Below are 27,354 nucleotides of genomic sequence, written 5' to 3' on the forward strand. Positions count from 1 at the left end.
AGGTGGCAACATAGGTTTGCAGCCCAACACACATTCTGTGAGAACAGAGGCTGTGGGGCTGTATAGAAATGTCTAATCGGATAAGGATCTGGGAGTTTGGCACAGCAAGGGGTTGCATTTTGTTTGGCTCTTTATGTCTTGGTTTGTGCTAGCTATTATCTTCTTGCTAGGGGACAAACCGTCCTCCTGAGAGCTTAGATTGCAGGAATCAACAGCAAACACTTACAGTACATTTTATAAAGAATGTAGCTGCTGGCTTTTGAATAGAAGAGGCAGGCCAGAACACCAAGCTAATTGTTCCTTGCAGTGATTTTCCTCAGTGGCTGTTTCATTAATTTCCCTAATTTGCTTATGAGTGATTACTCAGATGCTACTAATTGAGAACTGCATACTACTTATTCACAACAATCCTTGGATCCAGGGGCAAAGAACCAAGACACGGAGTTCTAATGATGAAAACAACCAAAGGCATTTTCTAGTTTTCTTTGTACAAGCAGGGTTTGAGCTTGGTCCCAACAGTAATTGCAATGCTGTTTGTCATCATGGATGGATTGTAACTGGACTGCAGAGAACTTACTTCTTATCTGAGGATGAGACCTAAATGCCCAGGTGGAAACTCAGCCTTAAAATGCCATATGACCTGGTTTTGTTAAAAGAGCAATGGGAAGAGAGAGAGGGAGGGAGGAAAGTAGAGAGGGAGGAATAGGAGAGGGGAAGGGGCAGGGACATCAAGGTAAGGGATCTGGAAATAATAAATTAAGACAAGTTAGAACTTGGAACTGAGCAGTGGATCCACTTTTGGACTAATAACAACATAAGAAAATAGAACAAAATAAACTTTGTCATGGCTCAAAATGTCATAGTTCAGGCTGTTGAAGGCACAAGCAAGACTTTGTTTCAGAAGGAAACTAGGGAGAACTTTGTTTTAAAAGAAAAGCTTCTGGAAGAATATATTGGCAAAAACCAGGAGGTTCAATATCGCTGCTCAGAGTGTTGGTGGTTTCCGAGACTGAGATAGCCACTAGTTTCCAGGTGTGAGTGACTCACTGAGACCAGCCTTCCCCCAGCTCTTGCTGAAGCTGTTTTTCTATGGCATTGAACCACACTCCCAAGGGCTTAGCTGGGGATTTAATCCACTCCAAAGGAATGTCCATTGACAGTAACTTTCTGAGGCCCTTCTCTTTCTAAGGTAGATTCTCCACCAGTCCTGTTCACTGGGGAACACAGCAACAGGCCTTATTCTACAGTAATGCAGAAGGAATGTGAGTGAGCCTTTACGAGGGCCAGATTAGAATTCAGTATTAATGTGTAGTCTTCCTAGCAGCATGACCTTGGGCAAGTTATTTAATCACGCTTAGTTTCATTTTATTCATTTATAAAATGGAGATTAAAAACACCTACTTCAAACAGTGGAATACATTCATTAAGAGATTGCCCCGAGGCAGTGGTACATAATAAGGGCAATGTTAGAAGACTACAGTTGATTTTTTTCTTGCATTTTACATTCAAGAAACATTAAATATAAATGATTGATTTAGTTCCTTTTCAGATAAGGACATTGACAACGTATCCATTCTGGTGTGGTAATTTGCTTTAATTTTATTATCTTTAAAGATTTGTTTTATTTTTTAATTATGTACATTGTATGTGTCTCTGTGTAGCTATATGCGAGCATGAGTGCAGGAGTCTATGGAATTCAGAAGATGGTGCTGGATGCCCAGCGCTGGAGTAACAGGTGGCTGTGAGCCATATGACACAGGAACTGGGAACCAAACTTTGGTCCTCAAAAGCAGTATATGCTCTTAACCACTGAGCCATCTTTCTACCCTCTCATTTATAACCTTTACCTCATAGGTTACTTTATATAAAACACTATAGTAAGCACACATGCCCTATTAATGTTGTGATGAGTTAACTGATATTTCCTTTTATAATATCAGTGGTTGATTCTCACAGGCTCATAATTATTTTATTTCTGGTGCTCTATTCCTTAATGATTTGCAAAATGATTTGCAATAATTTTCAAGTCATCAGCAACTGTGTATGTGCAGGAAGGTACAATTGGAGTACTTGTAATTCACATGAAAAATTATACTTTTTGCTGACATATATTGAATGTTATGGAACACAATGCTTGGATTCTCTGAATCATGATCTCTGGAAGTCCTAAATTCTGAGATCTCCCAAGTTTCTGATCTCTAGCCATATTCTGTACCTGTGTACCAAATGCTTTCACAGAAGACAGACTCAACTCAGTATTGTATCCCACTCACCCAAGGCACTATTTAAGGCCTTAGGGTTTCAAAGTTTTTGTCCTGCTAGAGCTGATGTCCACGGGGTAGACTCCAAGGGAAAGATCAAAATCAAGGCAGTCATAGGAGGAAGGGTTACTGAGTATCAGGAAGTGAGACAAGAAAATGATTGAGGTGAGTTTAAATATTTTTAAAAGGAAGAGGTAGAAAAGGAAAGAATGCAAGTTGTGGGCTAGAAAGGAGCAAAAGAGGAGAAAACTTTTGTCTTATGACTTGCTAAAAAAATCCAAATAATTTAAGAGTGCTACTACAGTTACCACACTATTCTGGAGTTTAGAAAAAGAATTGATTGGCCTCTAAGCATATAAAAAGCATTGGGAGAAAGCATATTTCCAAATTAGTAATGGCATATCATACCCAATACCTAGTAATATTAAATCTTTGAAGTCCCCATTGGGTAAGAACAAATAGTAGACCAAGCATAGACAGAACATTAAGGCTGGTTATAATTGGTTTTAAACCTGGCTTTTTGTTTCTGCTGTGCAATTTTAGGCAAATTATGTAATGTTTTCTCTTTTGTGACATAAGGACACTAATACACTTCTCACACACAATGTAAAATCATTAAAAGACAATCGGCCTAGAATTCAACATAGTGTATTCCTTAGAATTGCTATATGAAACAACATGATGTTTCCAAGTGATGTTTGTATGCTCATTAGTGATGTCTGGTTAACCATGTGTTTGCTTATAGAGTAGACAATAACTGTGTTTTGACCTTAGGGTGCCAAGGAGGACACAGTCGTAAATGGATTCCTGTTTTGGCACAGAATTGGATAATCACACAGTCATATGTCTAATATATCATCTTGTAACTAATAATCAATGGCAAATCTGTTTGTTTATATCGCTAATTAACTGACTGACCAGTTTTCAGGGATGTATTATATGCAGAGTTTAATCAAATGTAATTTGGATTGATGGCCAACAGCTGTGAAGTTGGCATAATGAAATGCCCTTCTTGAAGAAACACCTGTTCAAAGGACACCTTAGTATAGCATGGTGACACATTTGGGGATTTCTAAGTTCTTTCTCTTAAAAGTAACATATTTTTGGTGAATTTTGGTCACCTGTATTTCCCAAATCCACATTTGTTTGGTGAAATTATTTGAGATTTAATGACTTATAAAACATGCTTTTTACATGTGATAAAGATTAACATTGAGCAAATATTTGGCCTAAAAACTAGATGAGAAGACATGTGGAATTGGTGTTCTAAAGTATTCCCCAAGATTAAAGTGAGAAAATCTAATCTGCCCCCATCTCCCAGTCATGTTGACTATGATACCTGGCTATTAAATCAGTAAAAGTTGTGAGTTGTCTGAATATTGATTGCTAATTTTTCTTGATCCATGGCTTTCAAACCTTTCAGTCCAGACACAACACAGATGCTTAGTATTAATTCAGCTCACAAGCAAATGCTCTGTATCACAATAACAGAGTGAGGGCTTTGTCATTTACTTAGAAAATAAGAAATCTCATTAGTTACCTAAGCTGTTAGCTATACAAGAGAACAACTAGACAATATAGACAGCAACTGCTTCTTTTGACCGTCATTCCACATTCATACCCTCGATGCCCAACCCCCCCCCCCCCGGCCACTCTCTCTGTGTCTTGAGTTTTCATAAGATTGAATTTCCAGTCCCCTGCCTTCGATTTATTAAATGGACTGTTGATCTGGAGGTCTGAAGCCCTCAAGTCTCGGGGCTTCTGTTTTCTTTTCCTCTCATCGTCCCTCCGAACTAATTACCTCTCTGAATTGTTACATAGTGCTTTAATGTAGAACACAGATAGATGACTTTTCCAGTAAAGCAAGTACAAAGCACTCTGCAGAAATGAGAGATCAGTTTATATACTCAGGACTAAGGACAGGTATCCTTGGAGATTTGTAGAGAAGTGACCACTACACATAATTACAGATGGCCACCATTCTCCTTTTCTACTTTGACCCACTTTTTGCAGAAAGTCACTACAGGGCTGTACACACGACTGTGTTAGGGGACAGACAGAGATGAGGTATACCCATAAGAGTCTCTGTAGGTCTTGGAGCTACTGCCATGCTCCATAATAGCGATGGCAGGTTTCTAAGCAGCTGCTGTAACTGGTTTAGAACCTGAGTGAACTAGCAGCCTCTGGTTGCTGCCTTGACCTGAGCTATTCTATGACTGCCTTATTAGAGAAGAGCCTACTTGCAAGGTGCAGGGGGAGGGATTTTTTTTTATCTTCAGCTGGAGATGATGCACTGTGTGAAGGAGGCGAGAAGAACCACACAGGAGGGAAACAGTTGGTAATAGAATTCCTCAGGCCCTTGCCAATGAGATTTCCAAACACAAGAGGCAAAGAAGAGGACGTGTGCGCATCCTTGCAGTTTGGAGTGTGTGGTCTGTCCACACAGGGAGGTTCAGACAGAGAGCTGTGCCGGCAAAGGGACTTAACGTTACATACAATAACAACAGGTGCTCTACTAGTTACCCTCTGGATCTTTCCATGTGAACTGAATGCTCTCTCCCATCATGAAACAGATTTGGCTCTGGTTTGATGACAATTTTCCTCATTGTTCGTGTCCCCGAGGAAAGATGCACTTCCAGACGGCCCTTGTTGAGGAATATGGCATAATAGGCCTGCAGCAAAAAAACCAAAACAAACAAACAAACAAACAAACAAACCAAACCAAAACCAAACCAAACCAAACAAACAAAAAAAACGGGTATTGAAGATTAAACAGGGTCTATGTCTGGGACAGCTGTAGTGATTGATACTCTTTCACAAAACACAGAGAAGCCAAAGGAGGATGTTGGATCCCACTCTAACATTCTGCTTCACTCTCTTAGAATGGGCTTTCTCATTGAACCTGGAGGCAAGGTCTGGCATCCACTGAACCCCAACAGTAACCCTGTTTCTGTCTCCCACAATGCTGCCTTATAGCCACATCTAGGTACTCACAGAGATCCTAGGGATTTGAATTCAGGTCCTCATGCTTGCCAAGCAGGGGTTCTAACCCATTAAGGCATTTCCTAGCCTCTCAATATTTACTTTAAACAGAGTCCATAAGGATGCAGGAATGTCTTTTTAAAAATCCGTTGCCATTTTGCTTGTTGGGTAAGGGGGGGCAGGTCAATATATTGATATCAGTTGTCTGACAAATTTCTAATGCTCAACATAACAGCTCTGCTTACCTCTATCCTCTAACTTACAGGACCTGTTAGGACACAAAGGGTGTCAACAAAACCATTCTCCTTTATACTCACAAGTGGGCAGCTAGTTTCTAGAAATGAGGTCTGACTCAACCTCATGGCGTTTGAGTGTTCAGATTTTAATTTATCTCCAAGCTGGCAGAGTAGATCACTGCCACAAACATGTAACTTGTCTCCCACATTTAGAAAGAAAGAAGACAATTTTCTATCCACAAACATGCCTGTTTTCTTCTTGTCAGCGTTACCATGGCAACCAGTATGGTTTTGATATCCAATTATGAACTCCAGGGAGCTTGGGTGCAATCCTTGTACCCAAAGCTGATGTTATATGCACTCCCTCTCCTGTGTGGTACCAGGCAGCTGCTGCACTGTGACCATTCTGTGTTCCATGTGTAACCGATGGTGGTTAATAAGGTTTCCACTGGTATTACCATCCCTTCAATAATTCACTAGATTATTTATGCAGCTATGTGTCCAGTACACAATGCTCAGAAGATTACCCCTCATCATCCTTCAATGGAACCACCATAAAATACTTAATCAAAAACTGTTTTAACTGATTGTTTGATATTGAAAACACATTGAGGGCATACACAATCAAAAATAACCTTCTGGATATTTCAACTGTTAGCTTTCACAAATAAAATATAGCCATTTAGGCAGCCCTGATTCAAGCACATTTGAACAATTTAACACTGTTTCCCTTTTAAGATAACGAATATTACATGACTTTAAAAGCTAGATATTCATTATCATTAACTGTTTGGGGCATTAAAATTTTCATTTTGGTACTTATTATCTTCTTGTGTTAATTGTCTTAATAGGAACACATTCTATTTCAAGAATTTGCCTGAAATCTGATGATTTAATCCATTTATTTAGTGCTAAGAAATTTGGAGCTGACAGGTGTTTAATTTTTTTTCAGGTGTTTAATTATTGACAGTGGCCGAGGAGATGTGGTGAAAGCTTCAAAATGTTTGGTTTGGTCCTCAATATAATATGAGTAACATTTGCAAAAGTTAGAAAAGATTTTTATTTTTTCAGGATTAGAAGATGAAGATTTGGTAGAACTCCTTTTTATATCTATTTAGTGATTATTACTCACAGTGAAGAGTTAAATATTACTTTTCTTCCTCTATGTATCAAAAACATTTAAAATACTTTAAAAATTTAAAAATAAAATACTTTAAAAATACTTAAAAATTTAATTATATATATGCATAAGTATGTGTATGTCAGTTCAGGAGCCTGTCTAAGCCAGAAGCAGGCATCAAATCATCTGGGACAGGAGTTACAAGTGGTTACGAGCCATCCATTTGGGTCTTCTGCATGAACAGTAGTCATTGTTAATGCTTGGGCCATCTCAGCCCCCTGAGAATGCTTCATTATGACTGATGTGGTCCTCACAATATAAATGCATTTATGTAAATGCTGAAGACTCGTTTATGCTCTGTAGTCAAATCAGCTATAATCTACCAGGCAATTTAAGGAGATACCATTTTATATCCATGGAGCTTCTTACTGATCCCATCTTCCTGCTTCCCCATCTCAGAGGTTCCACTATTACGGGATTTATTATCCCAGGGTTTTAAAATCTATTTTTGAAGATATACATATGCATTTGTAAACAATACACTCAATGCTTCGTACAGAAACCTATGCAAGTGATAGCACAGGCTGCCCCGTGCCTTCACGGCTACTTGGTTCTCACTCATCCCTGCTGTCTTGTTAAGCTGTTATTCATTCCTTGCTATTCCTGCTTTCTATACCATTAAGCCAAAATGCTACCTTACTGGTCTCTTCTCCAGCTGACAAATACTTGGGTCCCTTTTCACTTATCTGCTATAAATAAGAACTGTTCCTTTGGGCTGTTTTTTTGTGCTTGTCTCATTGGGCACCCATGCCAGCGTTCAGGTCCCTGCATGGGGTAGAGTCCACATGTGGTTCTCCTTAAAGAATGGATTCACAACCGCCACCAGAGCCTGTGTTTCAATTTCCTCTGTCTACAGCAATAAGAACTACCTTTAACAAAGGCCTTGCCAGCCCTTGACTTTATCATGCTACATAATGTTCCATCATTCCGGTGGATATAAAATCTAGTGTGGATTAAAAATACATTTCTCTCTTACCTCAAAGCTGAATGTTTTAAAAATATTTTAGTATTCACCATGGTTTCTGTTCTGTGAAATGCCTATTCAGATCTGTTCATTATTGTACATGTTTCTGCTGCATCTTGGTTTTTGAAAGTTGCTTTCAATTGTGGTTACTTAGGTTTTCTGAAGGTTACATTAACAATACCTTTTCAGGCAGATGCTTACATTTTGTGCTTTTTGATGAATGGAGAGTTTTAATATTAATGTGGTTGTACTTATACTCTTGATTTTCTTACTAAATCTCTTCCAGGAGATCAGAAATATCAAAAGTACCTATCTATCTATCTATCTATCTATCTATCTATCTATCTATCTATCTATTTGTCGATCTATCTCTCTATATTCTATGTATCATCTACCTATCTATTGATCATCTATCCATATAACTTTCATTGATTTAGATCTGTGTAATCTATCATATCTACCTTTCTATATAATATATATGTATATGTGTATTTGTAGAGAGCAAGTGAGTGAGAGAGAGCAGAGAGAGAGGCGTGTTCTTTCTATGTATCTGTGACTGTCTTGAAACTCATACAGACCAAGCTGTCTCCAAACTCACAGAGATCTGCCTGCTTCTGCCTTCTGAGTGCTAGAATTAAGGGTGTGTGCCACCATGCTGAGTCATTTCCTGCTAAAAGTTTTAAACTTAGTTTTCTTTCCATATTTACACTTTTAATTTTTCTGGGAACTTACTTTTCAGTTTGAAACAAAGTAGAAATTGTTTTTTTCTTTCTGGTATAGAAACCAACGGCCCTGGAATCATTCAGGGAATGCCTACTGTTTTCTTCATGATCTGAGATGCCACCTATGGGTAGATGCCATATCCATCTTCTCTATTCTGTATTATCAGGAGAGAATTTCTCAGGAATGAAAACATTACTACAGTCTAAGTCTCTGACTTACGAGGAGCAATATCTGCTACACTTCCCCATCCTACCATATTCTTCCATTTTAGGAGTTTTGGTGGATTTTTACTTTTTTCTATAAATTAAAAAAATAACATGGTATGATTCGCAAGAAAGACAAGATGGTATTCCGTACTGAAATTAAATTTGTGTGTCATATTATCGAGGACTGGTATAATTTTGATAATGAGTTTTTCTCTACCAACAAGACGAATGTGTATATTCATTGAGGATGAATTTAATAGCTTTCAATAAAACTTTACAGTTTTCTCATTTATGTCTAACTTGGTTTTTGTTTTGTTTTGTTTTGTTTTTTGAGACAGGATTTCTCTGTATTGTTTTGAAGGCTGTCCTGGATCTTACTCTGTAGACCAGGTGGGCCTGCCTCTGCCTCCCAAGTGCTGGCATTAAAAGCATGAGCCACCAACCCCTGGCTTGTTGTTTGCTTTTAAAGCACACAGTACCTTTTATCTAGCTACTTGTTCTTTTGTTGGGGCAGCCTTCTTTCCCTAGATCCTGATTTTATAGCACATCACAAGTCTGTGATGCTCTTGTACCAAGACAACTAATCATCATCTTTTTACAGAAAGTATGTTTCTTCCTCTTAGTTCACTGTTTTCTAAAATCATGAATGTTGTTAAATTTTACCTAATGCTTTTTAAAAATCTGTTATGACAATTTTATGATTTTTAATTTTTCAAATATTAGATTAGAATGGCATTCCTTAAGAATTCTATTTATGGCTGGGCTTTGGTGGCGCACAACGCCTTTAATCCCAGCACTCGGGAGGCAGAGGCAGGCAGATTTCTGTGAGTTTGAGGCCAGCCTGGTCTCCAGAGCGAGTGCCAGGATAGGCTCCAAAGCTACACAGAGAAACCCTGTCTCGAAAAACCAAAAAAAAAAAAAAAAAAAAAGGATTCTATTTATGTATTTACTGGTTTTGTGAATGTGTTTGTGGACGTGTGGGGGCACACAACCATCACATGAGCCTTAGGAATCAAATTCAGGCAATGCATCAGACAGCAAGGCCTTAGCCCACTGGACCACCTCACAAGCCTCTCCATGAATTCTTGAGATCCTCAAGGTTATAGAGTGCCTGCTCCTCTTAACCAATCTCTTGTTATAGGCTTAATTATGTTTTATATAAAGAAATTAAGATTTATTGTCTACTAGTAATTACTCAGTATTAAAATCTCCCAATTTAGAAGACCTCCAATCAAGGCCCGGGAGATATCTTAGTTGCAAATTATTTGCTTTGCAAGCATGTGGACTTCTGTTCAATCCCTAGTTCCTACATTTAAACAAAATCCAGGTGAAGTGGCAAATGTCTGTAATTCTAGCACTGCAAAGGTAGAAACAGGCAGGTTTCTGGGGCTTACTGGCCACACAGTCTAACCTACTTGGTGAGTTATAGGCCATTGTGAGACTCTGTCTCACATGCACGCACATGACATGCACCTGTGCACACACACATGCCCCTCGGTACACACACACACACACACACACACACACACACACACACACACACACACAAACACATACCTAATAAGGATGACACCATCTCATTTGTAAAGGTGTTTTCATATCTAAAGATGTATTTGTACAATAGTTTGTTTACTTGTTTGATCATACCTGACTTGGTATTAGCTATGAATGTTTTCACTCAGAATGACCAGCCCTGGTTAACCAAGATGATAGTCAAAATGAGTGACTCTACTCTGAACTACAAAACCCATTTAATGGTGTTATTGAAGGCAGGCACTTCACCAACCAAGTATCTCAAATGAGCATCTCCCCACATCCTAAGGGTACTATTTAAAAGAGGGGGAAATGTCTTATGAAGGAGCTGTGATGGTACCTGTCCAGTTTGCCTCCGTTTTCTCCTGGGTGGGGTTGGTGCCCCACCACTCCCCAAGAGAATGAGTCCAGACTCATTCTTCGTGCTGAAGGATAGATTGATCTCTGTTCCGACATCAATGGGCACTGGGGCGAGCTCCACAAAACCAGGCTTGGGGAAGCTAACTGTGTAAACATTCTGTGGGGGAAAAAACCAGAGAAAGCATTAGAGATGAGGGGTTAAATTCTCTACACACCTCTTTCCTCAACATATTCCACATGGACGCAAAATAGTAAATTTAGGGAGCATGGAACCTATAGTCACATTAAGAGCAACTGAAGAAATAATGTTCCAAATGCAATTAATCTTCTGAACAATTCAGTTTAAAATTTAAAAAGTATGACTTTTGTTTTAAACATGTAATTCTTGACATAAAATGTGGAAGAGTATTGGTAGACAACATTTTCTTTTGGTATAAATTTGCCTTTCTGTCTGTCTTAAATCTCTTGGCTATGTAGCACCAACTATTATTTTATGTTTAAATCTGTGTGTAACCATGACTTATATCTACATTCTTCCTCATGATAAGCCCATGGAAAAGTGCTCGTTAATATCAAGATTGGAAATATTCTCTAGAATAATTTCTAGAGATATAAACTAGTTATTAAAATAAATCAATTCAATATTTCATGTCTGTTTTTTCAAAATAATACAAATGTTTTGTTGCCAACCATAAAATTTGTATACTTATGTTTCAGAGACTACCCAGAGTACAGAGAGAAAGTGACCCACTTCTCAAAGGCAAGCAGAAAGCATGTAACTTTCTAGAACTCAAGTTCATTCACTTTATCTTTCACAATCTTGTCCTCTTCATTCTTTTTATATTTGAACTGAATCAACTCTTTACATTTTTCAAGATTTTATTTTGTTTCTGAATTATGTGAGTGTGTGAGTGTGTGTGTGTGTGTGTGTGTGTGTGTGTGTGTGTGTGTGTGTGTCTAGGGTGCACATTGATGCAGTGTCCACAGAGGCCAGAAGAGGACTTTGGATCTACCTTAAGATGAAGTTAGAGGCAGTTGTGAGCCATATGCTGTGGGAACCACAGGCAGGTCCTTAACCACAGAGCTATCTCTCCATTACCACAACATCTCTTTTCAAATATGTAAGTTTTTCTGCCAGTAAATATAGTTTATCATCACTTTCTTGCTTTGGCTTTTTTTTTGAGACAGGTTTTCTCAGTGTAACTAGCTGTCTTGGAACTCTGGCTAGCCTTGAACTCACAGAGACCAGCCTGCTTCTGCCTCCCGAGTGCTGGGATTAAAGATGTATGCCATCACACCCAGTTTATCTTAATTTTTGAAAGTTGGAGGAATTCTACCATCTAAAAGTGCTGGCATTTATTTTAGCAAGATCATGCCATTGCATTTTTGAAGGTTCCTAAAATATTCATTTTTAAAAAGTCTTGTGTTTTTAATGGAGGAAAGGCAAAAAAAACCTTTCATGTGGGCTACCCCTAACTCCTGCACCCCTGCACAGGCTTTCAAGTCCAGTAAAATAGTATAGGAGTTGGTGAAATGTATAATCTACTTTCTACTCTGATTTTCAATTTCACAATTTTAGATGGTTCAGATGAATCTACTATGCAGACTTTTCAATATTCAGCCATACCAAATTCCTGCTTCTTATTTCAGCCAAATATTTCCCTAATCTGGAATGCCTTTACATAGGCATTCTTACATTACACAGGATGCCTTTACATTGTGCATACATGCTGTTCAGTTCATTGATCTGGACAGCTTTCCATTCCCATGTATATATCTTTTGAGTGCAGATGAGAGTTAGACTTTGAAGATTTTAACTCTCTGTAAGTTTTTCTTTAGGAAGACTGTGTGGACCCTTAGAGCATTAATTCTTTCTGTATTTCTCCTTAAGCTTGGAGTGGGAGTCTACGGTCACTTCACAAAGAGCCTGCAGCTTTGAACAATGAAGACCCAGACAGGTCTGTCACAGTCTTGAAATCTCACAGCTCAGAAGGCAAATCCACTATTCTATTTCCCTGCCCTGGCTTCATTTCATTGAACTCCACTGGAGTGATTAAAAATGATTTGCATTGGAGAAAGCAGCCAAAACAAACAGTTGCATCTGAGTGGGTAATTAAAAATTTGTGTTTGATAGATTCAACATCTTCTTATTTTAAAATCTCATCACTATAGAATTTCCATAAAATTATTATGACTAATTTATGGTAATCTTTCACTGTGTTATAGATATTTTAAAGGGAAAGTAATGCTTTGGGTCTTTCTCACATTGACTGGACAAAACTGAAGAGTCACTACCAAGCATTCATCCCCAGACTGCAGTAGCATCAAAGAAGAGATTCTGAGATATGAGAGATTGTAATTCATATCACATGAGTTTTTGCAGAGTTGGGCACGATATGACACACAGCTTCAAGACTGTGGACAAGATGCTGCACATTGGTGACATGGTGGGTGGTGTTACTGTCTGTGTAAACTACTAACATATTTTAGGAAAGGTAATCAAGCTGTATAATGTACAAATGGAACCAAATTTAGGAAAGATGACAAAAATGAGAAGAAGTGTTATTGAAATGGAAGATAGGACCAATCAGAATTGCTATTCATATTAAAGATATGTGCTATATATTCAATTACAATGCAATTTGGAAAATGGAGCACAGTTTTGTCTCTTCATAGTACTATTTCCATTGCAGTGATTTATAGTATGCTTCTGTTTTACTATGTTATCTATGCATAACTAAGAAGAGATTAGTACAAAACTAAAGCATATTGACAAAGGAACAATGCTAGCAAAAGCACTCATGGTAAGTAAATGAAGTATGATATGAATATGTTATAGAACCTTTAGAAATGAACCAACCTCCAGTGAACAGCCTTTGGTAACACCAACATAATTGGGGCTACTGAGTATATTGTACGGAGTCCTTGAAATTTCAATGTCTTTGAGGCAGCCGGAATATTTCTTCACATTTACTTCTGGCCTATTGAATAGTCAAATGGACAACAAAAGCAATACCATTAGACTGATGGGCATTTAGTTTTTTTGCACTGGAAGGAAGCCATGCACACGCACACACACACACACACACACACACACACACACACACACACACACAAGCAGGTGTATGTCTAACACAGGGCATATGTACACACTTGCACTCCACAAGCTGTGCTTTTCATTGTGTGATAGTTGGGTTGAGTGGATGTTGACATCACTCTGTACACAGAATTCTGATATCATTTTCTCTCTAAGAGAAGCTGTGCTCACAGCATTTCAATACGAGGCCTAGAAATCAACTGACTTATTAATGCTTCATGCACATAATGAAATAAGTGCTTCTTGTTTCCACTAAAGAGCAGATAATTGTGTGGGCAGAATAATTCAATTATTTATGAAAAGCTCTTTAAAATCTTGTTCATAGTTTAGGAAAAATATTTGGAAATGTTTATTTGAAATATTCCTGAACTAGAGAGAAGTGCATATGTGTGTGTGTGTGCCTGTGTATGTGTGTGCATATGTAAGAATGTGTGTGTGTGAGAGTGTATATGTGTGTACATGTGTATGAGTGTGTATATGTGTGTGCATGTGTGTGAGTGTGTATATGTGTACATGTTCATGTGTGTGTATGTGTATGTGTGTGCATGTGGCATAACAAAAAATGCAATCTAATGCAAAATAGTCAGTTCTAATTTGGCTCATGTCTTCTACACCCAAACCACACTTAAATGCTTGCTTTCTGCTCACTACACCTGATGACAAAGCAAGGATGCTAATAGATTAGAAATTAATTCCTTGCCTTGGACACTGACATGCTGTTCTGATTCACTATTTGATACTGACCAAGTGATCTGATTTCTTGAGGATCCCATATTTGTATGTGTAAGTAGGCATGGTGACAATGACAGTAGTGCTTATGTTTTAAATGAACAAAGTCTGGATGTGCCGCAGAGTACAGCACATCTAAATGCACAATCCACACCTACTGACAAGGCATGCACGGTGAGGACATCGCTTGAGTCTGTGACAGCAGAACTTTCTCTGATAGTGGACATACTCTGTTCTACGCTGTCCACTTCAGTAGTTAACTGGTTCCCAGGCATCTGTGACTACTGGGACTTGCAGTGTACCAAGGGGGAGTTGAGTGTGTGTGTGTGTGTGTGTGTGTGTGTGTGTGTGTGTGTGTGTGTGTGTGTGCTAAAGATAAATGCTCACAGTGGCTAGTTAGTAGCTACTACACTGAGCAGTATCAAAATATAAGGGTAAAAATTGTAATTTTTCATTATGTAGTGTTGATGAACATCTGGAAAGTGTCCAATCGACACCAATATTGTACTTGATAGGCTAATGATTAATTCTCCTCTCATCGTCCCTTGATGCCAAGTTTCTCGTTTTCATCTTTATAAAAGACACATGGCATGAGGAAAAACAGGTGGGAAAGCAAATTAGACCCTGGCAGTCTGTACCAGGTGATTTATTTCTTGTCAAGTATTTGTTCTCGTTTCCACTCCCACCCCCGTCTCTCTGGAACTTCTTTATTTCCTTTGATCATTTTCTCTGGTTCCCAAGGTCTCTTCCTTCTGTTCCTTCAGTCAGTGATTATGAAGAGCACTGCCAGCTGGGGGGAAGGGATCTTACTTATCACCATGTACAAAGTGAAGAGGATGGCGGATTTCATTTGCAGTGGTACTCACTTGCTTCCAAATTGTGCTTTAGAGGAGGATAGATCGATCACAATTTGGCGGGGTTGGGGGAGTTTTGTCAATAAAGTGAGTCACTCCAACAAGTTTATTGTTTCATGGAAATGCAGAGATCCTTTTCAAAGTGTACTGATTCGGCAAGTTCAACACTATTAAAGTCTTAGGGATGAGTCATGGTATAGTGATTTGCTTTCCTATGGTGACCACAGGTCTCTTTCCTGAGGCCCACCATGCATGCACAAAAATTAGAAGGCTAAGCAGTGCTACCCTGGAGTTTTATTTATCTGTATTTCTACTGCATGTTCAGTCTTTGCCTTTTACCCACCTCTGCAAACAGGGCATGACTAGTCTCAGGATGACGTGATGAAAAAATGACTTGTTTTTATGTTTCTCACCTTGTATGTTTTCTAGTCTGTGATATTAAAATCTGGTCTTGGCTTTAAACATTTCCTGGATCACTTCAGCTTTATTATCTCCTGTTCAGAAATCTGTCAGAAATAGGCTCTGATATGCCAAAACACCTTTGGCTTTGGCCAGGGTCAGCCATCCATCCACCTCTTGAGGATTTGATCAGCCACTTACAAGACTGCTAATTCTTACTAGTATCTGCCTGCAGGGAAGAATACAAAGGCTGCAAAAAGCTATGGAGAGACTGTTTTTACATCTCTCCACACTTAACTAAAATATTTGTTTGAAATATAATGTCTGCAGAGGTTTTTCTTATTTGGCTACATAGATAATTTTATATATGGCAATAAACAAGCAGCTTTGACAAGACACAAGAGGTGCAGTGGCCATGTAAATGCGTACTTGCAGGCCTGCAAAAAGCAAGAAAGCAGTGCTGAGCATTCGGTAACACAGGTGGCTTGCTGAGCAAACAGCACAGTGCTAGGGAGGCCAGCGTCTAAGGTTCTGCTTTAGAAGCCATGGTTCTAACATGGTTCTGTAGAATTAGACTATGCCCACAAACTTGACTGACCAGATGCCCTTTGCATATGTCCTGCTGGCCATCAGGAGGTGCTGTGCCAAGTGTTTGAACAAGTAAGCAGTGAAATTCCCTTAGGGCTGGTGTAACAATAGAGGTAACCTGATGGTGGGCAAGCCGCAGCCTCTTTGTAAGTGCTGGGAAGCATGAGGACTCTTGCATCACACATTATTTGCTCATGAAACCTACTGTGGAAGCAATTGCATTGGTGTTGCTCTGCTTCTACAATGCTGCTGTCACCAAAAAGCCACATTTCCCCAGCCATGCACTTGAAGAAGGCATGCATAAATTTAAATTTTACCTTGCTTTCATACTAAGCCAAAGGGAAAAGAAAAAAAATTACTTATAATTGCATTTTCATTTAACAAAACAACAAATTTTAATAATAAATCTTGTTAAAAACCCATCTCATAGAAAGGAACATTTAAAGAGGAAAGGACAAAGAATAGACCAATGTCCTTGATGGAAGTGAAACCAGAATTCAGAGATGGCCACTCCCCAAACATTACCTCCTAGACATTTTTATTTTGGAATAGGAATTCAATGTTCTTATTTTTATTGACATGATATATGAGAAAGTGCACCAGCATGGTATTTATGAGTAGCTTACAAATACTGACTCTCGAGAAGCTCAAGCTTAACACTATATGGGAAAATAAATTGTGTTTACAACATCATCATACAGAAGTTCTGACTGCACAATATAACAGGTGTATGCATGAATACTTTGTCAATCACAAATATGCACGTAGATAATTTTGGAACAGCAGGCCATGCTACAGTAGCATTGCAATTTAAATTGCTGAATGGAGAAAATAAAATTGCAGTGATAAAGATTCAGAACATAAATAGTTTCCCAAATACACCCAAGATACTAAACCATTCTCAATGAAGTTAATTCATGATGCTTTTGTGGGTGTTTCCAGAACTCACATTCTGATAATAAAAATCATCACTAGACTAAGTAAGATATTTTTAAGTAGTCTTATTGCACTACATTTAACTCATTCTGAATATAGTTAGTGATTTTCCAAGATAAATCTTGGGTTTAAATAAATACTGGATAACCTGTGTTTGGTATGCTGCCTAGCACACAGTAGGTATTCAGAAATCATGTGTCAAATGCTTGTTTAGAAAAGAAACTATTAAGTGATAACTACATCACTATTCAAATCATTATGCTGTATAGTGACTTTTATGACTTGATACTTCAGAATTATATTACTAGCAAATAAATATAGTGATGTATATAAACATAAATATGTATACATGATATGTGCCTGTGAATGTGCATACATGACCTGTAACATACCCTATAAAAGATTGTCAATTATACAATTGCCTGGCCTAGGAGTAGATTTTAGAAAAACAACAACTTCAGTTGATATGAAACATATAAAAGGAGATCAGGGTTCCTCTGTTCAGGGACCTGTTTATGGGAAATAGGGGGTAACGGCCACCCTCGCCCCGGGCTTTCCAATAATAGCATTCTCAGGATTTTCCAGATGTAGTATTTCTATTGAGTAGAAACATTTTTATAGAACTTTCATAACCTTTATAAGCCACCAACAAAAAGCCAAAAACCAAATCTGAAAAACCTTAAAACATGATAATCTGAAAGTGTCCTAAGTACTCACAGATTAGCCAGGTAAATTCATTCCATTTTAGTCATATTCATTTAACATATAGTATGTACTATGTACTCTATGGGATTTGTTTCCCATGTTTTATATTAGTCAATAAATCAATTAAATACCGCATGGACTACTTTCTGACATTTTAGTTCCTGTTTCTGAACTAACTGAACTATGAACTACTGATGTCTTTCTGTCCTGCTCACTACAGAGCGCATGAGAAATCTCTAAATTATATTGGAACAGACATGTGAATAACAAATGTCGTTTAGTATTGGATACGTGGGAAAGCTCCACTATGCTATTATGATGCTAATGCTTAGCAATAACATAGATTATACTCACAGCATCCTGAGAACTGACTAATTTTCAGAAGCCTGCACAATGTCAGAATGCCATTCTCTCTGGCGACTGTGCACAGAGAGCAGCAATTACAAGACTCACATTCAACTTCGGCTTCCACCTTTAATTACTTTCTTAATTCTTTTCAGCAGGTGTATATAAGAGAAATAGCAATTTCAATTTATCTCTTCAACAAAGATGTCAAATTAATCCCCAGTTTCCAAATCCTTGTGTTGTTCTTAATATGCAACATGATTTTTTTGATTAGTTCTTTCTATAGCTAAAGGTCATATGACATTGCTATTGTAATTAAACTTCACAACTCTAGTGACACAATGGCCATTTAATTAAAACTTCCACTTTAAATATACACTAGATTACCTCAAGTTCCTCAGAGTTGGCAGGCCACCAAAATATATTTTGTCATCTGCTTTCAAGTCAAGGCCAAAGTTGTTTCCAGAAGACGAAGTGGCTACATTCTCCTCCTGGTTCGTATCAATGTCTACAATCGATATGTTGGCTATAACGGAGATAGGAAATTTCTATTTAATTAGCACAAGGTCCACCATAGCTATGTTTTTTTTTGTTAAAGATATTAGGGTATTTATTAGGGAAATACCTTACTTACAGAGCAACCTAGCCAGCCGGCAGGGCATGGAGTAAATAGAGCAAGCCAATGATGAAAAGGAAGAAGGGCTCCCATGTGCGTGCCCCTTACCCTTTTTTAAAAATCATTTTGTATTTGAATTAGAAACAAGATTGACTTACATGACAATCCCAGTTCCCTTCTCCCTCCCTTCCCCCCCTACCACCACCCTACCTATCACATACCCTTTCTTCTGTTCTTCACCTGACTCAACCTTTCTGCTCCCTCATGACCTCTGCATCCTTCCTCTTCTTCCCTTCTCATTCTCGTAGCTCCCTCCCCCTTCTTCCCATGCTCTCAATTTGTTCAGGGCATCGTGACCCTTTCCCCTTTTCCAGGGGACAATGTTTGTCTTTTTTAGGGTCCTCCTTGTTTACTAGTTTCTCAGGCAGTGTGGATTTTAGGCTGATAATCCTTTACTATTTGTCTAAAATCCACATATGAGTGAGTACATGTCATGTTAGTCTTTTTGTGATTGGGTTACCTCGCTCAGAATGGTTTCTTCTAGTTCCATCCATTTTCCTGCAGATTTCAAGTTTCCATTGTTTTTTTCCACATAGCTATGTTCTTGCTGACAGTTGGAGACACATTCAGTCTAAATTTTGAGTAGACTTAGTGTTCTCTCTCTCTCTCTCTCTTGCTTGTATATATATAAGTATATATATAATCAACAATAGCATAAATGCAACATTCATACCAGAGCTGAAAATAATGGCCTCTGCACAATGAAGGCAAATCAGTGGAGACAGAAGAAAGCAGTTTAGATGGCTATCAACAAACCACTTGACATGGTGTCTCATATGAAGGAAAATTAATATTGTGTTCTTAGGACTATCTAACTAGAATTGATAATCAGGAATGTTTCAACTCTTAGCCTCTTCCTGTAAATTTCAGCCTCATAAGAACTACTGACATTTCTGTTCATTGGCAAAGTGTACTTTCTTGTATTAAGTCATAGCACATGCAAGTGGAGAATGTGGATGTTTGGCTCCATAAGTCGGTGAGACCCTCATCTCATGTAAAACATATTTAAGGCTGGGAGGATGTATTGTGAGTGATGTACTGTCCTTATTTCTTACTGCTTTTCTCATAGATCTCAAAGGATTTTCTAATGTGGAAAGGACTAGAATGTAGACAGAGAGAAGGAAGAGGAAAGAACTCACATCTCTGCTGAGACTGCATTGTTTAGAAAACAAATGGGAATTCTTATATACCAGGTTTCCTCACTCATTTCTTAAGGGTCAAGTTAGGATCCTCTTGAGTGACATGCTTCCTGGGCATGCTATACACTTAGCTTAGATCTAACTTTCAAGTATGTCATATGTTGTGGGTCCTTGATATATATTGAGACATCAGCTCATTTACGTGACAAATTTGCTTCTGCATCTTTGCCTGGTGGAGGATCTGAAGTAGTGTAGATTTGAAAATTGGAATTTGAACCAATTAGTCAGAAGGGACTCTCTAAATGTTCCCTGTTTGGAATGTTAGTTTCTTGGATGTCCCTAGTTCAGATACACATGACATACACTGCATCAAACAGTAGTAAACATATATCCCAAAGCTTGGCCACCCAGATCTTTCAGTATGCTGATGTGTATATACTTCAGTGCACCAATAGAGGGGTACAGGTGAGGTACTACTCAAATCTATTCGAACATCCAAAGTTATTATAGTCTCTCCAGTCATCATCGTTTAGACTTGCAATTCTTTGGAAAAAATAGCAAATTACAAAATTCCATTGAAGTCTACAGTGCTAATCAAAATCTTCAATAAATTCAAATACAATCCTCACATAAAAATGACCCAAATCAGATACCCCCAAACCTATTAACACCTCAAACCTCAAACTCATTTATTTGTCTGTCTGTCTATCTATCTATCTATCTATCTATCTATCTATCTATCTATCTATCTATCTATCATGGAAACAGGCTCTCAATGTATAGCTCTGACTGACCTGGAACTTGCTATTCAGACCAGACTGGCCTTGGACTCCAAGCAATCTACCTGCCTCTGCCTCCTGAGTGGCCTGGATTATGTGCTTGTACCACCATACATAACAAAAGTCCATTACCAAACCAAACTAGATAAACCATCATAAGGGAATGACTGTCCCATTAAGATATATTTAACAAGTCAATATTCAAAAATTTAATTACTTTAATATATTTAGTTATCTTTAAACTTATAATTAGCTCTATATACACACACCTCTTAGATCAGTCTGGCAGCTAAAGAAAACAGATTATGGAATTGTTTTTAAGATGTCTATACATGTTCCCTTTTTTTTTTAAATGCAGATCACAAAGAAGGCTTTATGCAGCACTGTTCACTGGAACATGAAACTTGTCTTTTTCTGCAGACTTGGGGGCTATTTTAATGGTGTTCATGAAATGTGATTCTGCCTCTGTCACTAACAAGCCAATGATTGGATGTACTTTTTCTCTGTATCTGTGAGAGGGTATATGCAGTTTTAGAAGCCAATCTAAGAATCAAAGAGCATCAACATAATTCATATGGAACTCACCAGTCCCAGAGCTAACTCTGATAAAGATGTAGGCTGGCATAGTTTTACTATCTTGACATGAGGGTTTTCCTGCAGCTCTTAAGAATGCCAGAGGTGAAGAAGCTTTTGGTAGGTAATGCTATGCTTGCGATAATTTTTTATTTATAGAATATGAAAGTAGCTACCCCCACAAAAATTCAAGATTTGGTGCATTTAGCCATCAATTTTTGAGTATGTAGGGAAAAGAGGTTGTTATTACATAAAACACAAAGTGGGGACTTAGCATGTAACTTTACAATCATCTCTGTGTTGTTATGCACTGTTTCTACCTTGGTAATCCTTTTCTTCCCCAAATAAAACAGAAACTTAAATTATTCTCAGCTTTGGTTCCATTCAGTGCACTTGGGAGACCACACTTCTAGTGGTGGCTGTGGGTCCATTCAAGACTTAAGGTGAGTGAGGTACATCTGAATGTCAAGAGAACAGCAGTTTTACAAACAAACAACAATCTATGCAAAGCAACTGATACAGTCACTGATGAAAAGCAATCTCCTATATTGCTGGGATCTTACTTCATTTCATCTCAGTACTTGATGTCCTCAAATCTTAAAACCTTCTGGAATTCCATCTCTACCCACCTTTCAGCGCTTGAGCACCCTGAGTCCTTATCATAGTTTCAGTGAAATGTTTGATGCTGCTAGTGTTTATTTTGTTGTAGGAATTTTTTCTTTTGCCTCTAGCTTTTCTTACCTCTAATTTTCAATCTCTTCCCCTTTATCCTTAAAAAAGTTTAATTACATTTACTTAGTATGTGTATGTGCGTCTGTGCATGTGCACATACACACATATGTGAGGAGGTCAGGGACAACTTTTAGGGGTCAATTCTCTTCTTTTACTGTGTGGATTCCAAGCTGAGGAGTCAGAATTGGCAGCAATTCCCTTTACCTGCTGAGCCATTTCACTGGCCCTTTCCATATTTCTTTGAATATTTAGGAGATATTCATATTCTCTAAGGTTACTTCCCTTGTTCACCCTTGTTCACCTCTTAGTTTTAAGCAACAGAGTAAACTCATATATATATCTATATATATAGCTATATATGTATATATATGTGCTATATTTGTGTTATATTAACTCAAATTTGTGTTATATTATATTCATATATTTGTGTTATATTATATTCATGCCTGGGCCTTTATTTTTCTGAAAATTCACATCCAATAAGTGATACCAATTTAGCATTTTCTTTCAATGCTAAACATATTCTGAACTTAAGTGGGGAACTTTGAACTCTCAACCATACATGGATTATTTTATTTGGTGGCATTGTTAGTCCTAGTCAGTCTCTTAAACTAGAAGTCACCCCCGAGCATTCATAGCTAATAAAACCAATACCCTTAATGATATGCTTATTCTACATAAATATGCCATTTATTCTATTTAAATAGCTTTGGTGAGATATAGTTGACTAGTTGACATATACTTTGCCTGTGTTTTAAGTGTATAGTCTGACAAAATTAGAAATATCCATGTACCCAAGGAATACATTACCTTTCAAGAAAGTGAGAGTTATTTATCCCTCTAAAAGTTTTCTTGTGAGTTTTTGTGGTTCCACCTTCCTACCCATCTTCTGACATAGCTTGACACCCAGAGCACTCATATACTTTAGTGACTATAGATGGGTTTGCATTTTTCATATAATTTAATAAAATGTACTTCAGTTTGTCTAACCTATATCATTTGTTATTTCTATATCCATTCATTTGTGTTATATTAATAGTTGGCTAGTTTTTGTGGTGAAGTAGTATTCTATAATACATATTTGTAACAATTTATGTATGTCTATATTCATGCTGATGGATGCTCAACTTGCTTTCAGCTTTTGAGTTTCAAAAATGGAAATGATATAAGAATTTGGGCCAATGATTTGTTCATATTTATGGTTTCAGACCTCATGAGAGGGAGAAGAACAGCTGGTTCATCGGGCTGGTGAGCTTACACACTGTTCACCAGTGGTGTGCCACGTTCCATTCTACAATGTGAAGGGTTTCTTCAATCCTGCATCTTTGTAGCACTCGGTATGGCTGAGCTTTTAAATGTTAAAGATGCTATGGTATCTGTGGAGTGGCCTTCCTTTTGGCATTTTCCTAGTGTCAAATTCCACTGTGACCCTCACTTCGTAGTCATGTATATAATTTTCCAATGTTCAATGACTATAGTCTTCCACTGAAATTTCATTTCTCAACCATCTATAATAAGAAATCTGAGTTGGTTTGTCTTTTGTTTGATCATTTGTTTATAACCATCACCTCATTTTCTATTGTGGCTTCCACATTCTTCTCCTTAATATAAAAGATAGTTCATGGCCATTAACCTGTCAGAATAATAAAATCCTTTAAAAGCATCAGAGAAGATACACTAGATATGCAAAACAAGATATGGAACACCAGACACCTATATTTTATTTCATTTGAGAAATGGGTGGCTGAGGCCAGAAAACAATGCGGCAGGAGAAGCTCCTAAGCTAAACTGAGAATTCAGCTTCTGAGCAACTGGAGTGTGTGGACTTGCTATGGATTCCTTTTTACGGGGATGCTGTGGAGACATAGCAGGGGAGCAGCAGTGTGCTTCATTTGTGTGAAGACCCCAAGAAAAAGCGAGAGTGACTGCATGGTGACCGGCTGGAGGCATGTCAGAAGCAGGAGCAGAATGGGAGCCCATAGTCCATCTCTAGACCCAGAAGGAACTTAGCAAAGCGGATACTGGCAACAGTGGCACGGGGTTCAAAATGCAGAACATAAAAGATGCATAAGACACCACACAGGTTCAGGACTGTCAACGTTGCCTCTGATTTCTGGACCCCAGGAGGTAATAATGCAAATTTAGTGGGAAGTGGGAAAAAAATAGCACCATTGACAGGCAGTGATTGAGCTACAATAAACTGGAATGCGTCTTTAATGACTCTGACATTTACACAGTATTGTAATTTGACTTTTTGATTACTTGTTTTAATGGAAAGAATAAAAAAAACACAAGGTAACCGGAGAATTACAGCAATTGATATATTTCCAAGGTGACAATATATGGAAATTATACTCCTAAGAAGTTGAATCATTCCGCACTCCGGTTTTACCTATGGATTTACTTAACACGGTGTCATCTTTAGAATTTGTAGCACTAGCCTGCCTAGTTCAGGGATTCTGTGCTTTCTTAACCTTCCCTACATTTCACATCTAACTTTCCTTTTAACTTGTCAGCCTCCAACCTCTTGTTTTCTCCTGTGCTTCGTCATCTGGAGAGAATGACCTCAGAGTGTCCATTTCCCCAGAGTATGCACCTTTTGCTTGCTTTGATTCTTTCCCTCCACCCTGCCTTGGATTGGGTCCTTCATTCCTTAGGACTCCTGCTGTACTAGTAACCACTCCTCTCTCTGTTATTTGACTTTCTCTCTTCTGGCACATTCTTCATGCTGAAGAATCACTCACTCATTCCTTCAAAAAATACCAAGTATTTACCGCATGCTAGAAACAGATGGAGAATACTAGAATGTTCTCTCACCTTCTGCCACCTGCCCTCCAACTCCACCTCACACTGTCAGTCTTTTATTCCCTTCTCTCCTTCTGAGCCAGTCTTTCAGAATCAGTTTGTTCTTAAACACCTACTTTCCCACAGTCATTTGCACCCTAACGAGCCACTATTAACCTCCACTGTGATCATACACTACCATTTGTAATAAGGATTATTATGGCTTCCAAATTTCCACTGATGATTAATCTCGTTGCTTTTATCTCCCGTCAGCATTCTATGATCTAGGATCATCAAATTCTTCTTCCTTTTTCTTTGAGACAAGATCTTATGTAACCATGGCTTGAACTTACTGTGTAATCAAGGATTACCTTTAACTCCTTACCCTCTTGTTGCTGGGATTACAGGCTGCACTGACTCCCCAGTGCTGTGAATACAGACTGTGCACCATGCCCAGCTCTTCATTTTTTGAGGAAAGTCTTTCTTTTCCTCCTTTAACACTAGGCTTTTCCAAGGGATTCATTTCATCTTTCTCTGATTATTTCTCTATGGTTTCATTTACTTTCCATTTAATTACTCTCAGTGTTTGTGTGCTTCAAGGAGTGAAATTCCCCTATGGCTAAAGTCCTTTTCTTAGCTCATAGGCCTATGCAGAGACTCACCCTGCTATCTAAGTATAATTCCGTAATTTTCTACCGTCATTCATCCATGTAGCCTATACAATTACTGGTTGTTATTAGTGTGTCTGCTAACATGTGTCTGGCAGAAACATTTCTATTGCAGTAGTTGGATATATGTGAGTAAAGATGTTTGGGAAATACCTAATTAACTGTTCTTACTGAACTACACAGAGTTCTTATGACTTGTGAGCACTGTGCCTCTCTTACATGGGGATGAAGAATGCAGAGCACCAGCAACTGAAGAGTAACATTAGCCTTTGTCTTCCCTAAGGAGTTTCTCCAAGCATCTCCTGCTCTGAGGAGATGATGCTTCAAACTGGTACATCTTGTTCTCCAGTGGCTCCAGGAAGTGTGCAGCATTCCTCTGAAATTTCTGCAGGTGCTCTTCAGCTAGGCCACTCTTCCACCCTTGCTTTTGTCTCAGGGGCCCTCCCCAGAGCTGATTTCTCCCTCCCACTCACATAGTTCTCTTCTGAGACTATGTGCCAGCTAGTTTTATATCAACTTGACATAAGCTAGAGTCATCTGAGAGAAGAAAACCCCATTGAGGAAAAAAAGGACCCTGTAAGATTTGGCTGTGGGCAAACCTGTAGGTTATTTTCTTAATTAGTGATAGATTTGGGAGGCCCCAGCCCAGTTGTGGATGGTGCTGCCCCTGCAGTTGGTGGGGTGGTCCTAGGTTCTGTAAGAAAGCAGGCTGAACAAGCCTTGAGGAGCAAGCCAGGAAGCAGCACTCCTCCATGACCTCTGCATCAGCTCTTGCCTCTAGGTTCCTGCCTTGCTTGAATTCCTGTCCTGACTGTCTTCAATGATGTTAAGGAAAAGTAAGGTAAATAAACAAAGACTTTCCTCCCCAAGTTGCTTTTGGTCTTGGTATTTTGTGGAAGCATTAGAAACACTTGCAATGACAGAATGCTACTTTACTATACACAACTCTATCAGCAATTAACCATTCTTGTATCATCTGACTTTAAGTCTCTTGAAGGCAAAGACTCGCTTCAGATTTTCTTTAGTTCTTGCACAGTACTTAGTAGATGATTGGCAAATGTTTATTCAACATAGAGTTAGGGGGAAGGTGGTACAGAGTTAAGTCTAAATTTTCTTAAAATATCACATTGGCATCATCAATATTAATTACATCTATTTCTTTTTGCAGAGGTATAAAAGTTTGGGTTTGGCTATTGGTAATGCCATAACATAGAAACTTATCAGATTCCAACCAAGTACCAATTGCACATTACCCCATACTGAGAAGTAAGAGACGGGGCATCCATCTGAGTCATGATTACAAATCTTGCTTTAATTTTCTTTCTATTGCTGTCATAAATCACTCTCACTAAAAACAACTTAGGAGAGTAAAAGGCTTATTTGACCTAGAGGTTAGAGTTAATCATGAAGAAAAGCCGAGGTGGTCACTGAAGGCTGGAGCTTGAAGCAGAAGCCATGGGGAAGCGCTACTTACTGGTTTGCTTCCAGGCTCATATTTAGCTACTTTTCATAATCAGCGCATGCCCACCTGCCTGGAGATGGTACCATCTACTGTGCACAGAGCCACTGTACATTAATTGGTAATTAAGAAAATGCCCCACAGATGTGCTCACAGATAAAACTAATAGAGGCATTACTGAAGTGAGGTTGCATTCTCCCAAGTGTCTTGAGTTGAAAACCCAGATTAAGCATCTCACACACAGAAATGCACACACACCACCACTACCATATACATAAACCGATACACATGGACACATGCATAAGCATGTCTGCCAGCATATATAAGTTTAAGGGTACATTTCCCATTCTCTAACAACATCAAAATACTCCCTTATATCAACATATGAAATAATGTTCAATTTTAAAAAGTTTCAGAACCATAACCGATGTCATGTCATTTTTTCT

The 27,354-nt window shown here is 38.3% G+C and overlaps 1 protein-coding gene across 4 annotated transcripts in view; it reads right to left on the minus strand.

The window, feature by feature from the left end:
• The window catches only part of LOC100771923 (laminin subunit alpha-2), a 541,373-nt gene that overhangs the window by 20,576 nt on the left and 493,443 nt on the right, over positions 1-27,354 (minus strand). For 3 of the 4 annotated variants that reach the window (XM_035440328.1, XM_027402871.2, XM_027402873.2), the window contains 5 exons: positions 18,486-18,624; positions 16,430-16,441; positions 13,306-13,426; positions 10,426-10,602; positions 4,785-4,933 (listed from right to left, as the gene is read on the minus strand). In XM_035440328.1, coding sequence (XP_035296219.1) covers positions 4,785-4,933; positions 10,426-10,602; positions 13,306-13,426; positions 16,430-16,441; positions 18,486-18,624 — 598 coding nt within the window. The remainder of the gene's footprint in view (positions 1-4,784; positions 4,934-10,425; positions 10,603-13,305; positions 13,427-16,429; positions 16,442-18,485; positions 18,625-27,354) is intronic. The other variant, XM_027402872.2, reaches the window with a different exon arrangement.

This window comes from Cricetulus griseus, chromosome 2 (assembly GCF_003668045.3).
Source record: "Cricetulus griseus strain 17A/GY chromosome 2, alternate assembly CriGri-PICRH-1.0, whole genome shotgun sequence".
NCBI classification, from domain to species: domain Eukaryota; kingdom Metazoa; phylum Chordata; class Mammalia; order Rodentia; family Cricetidae; genus Cricetulus; species Cricetulus griseus.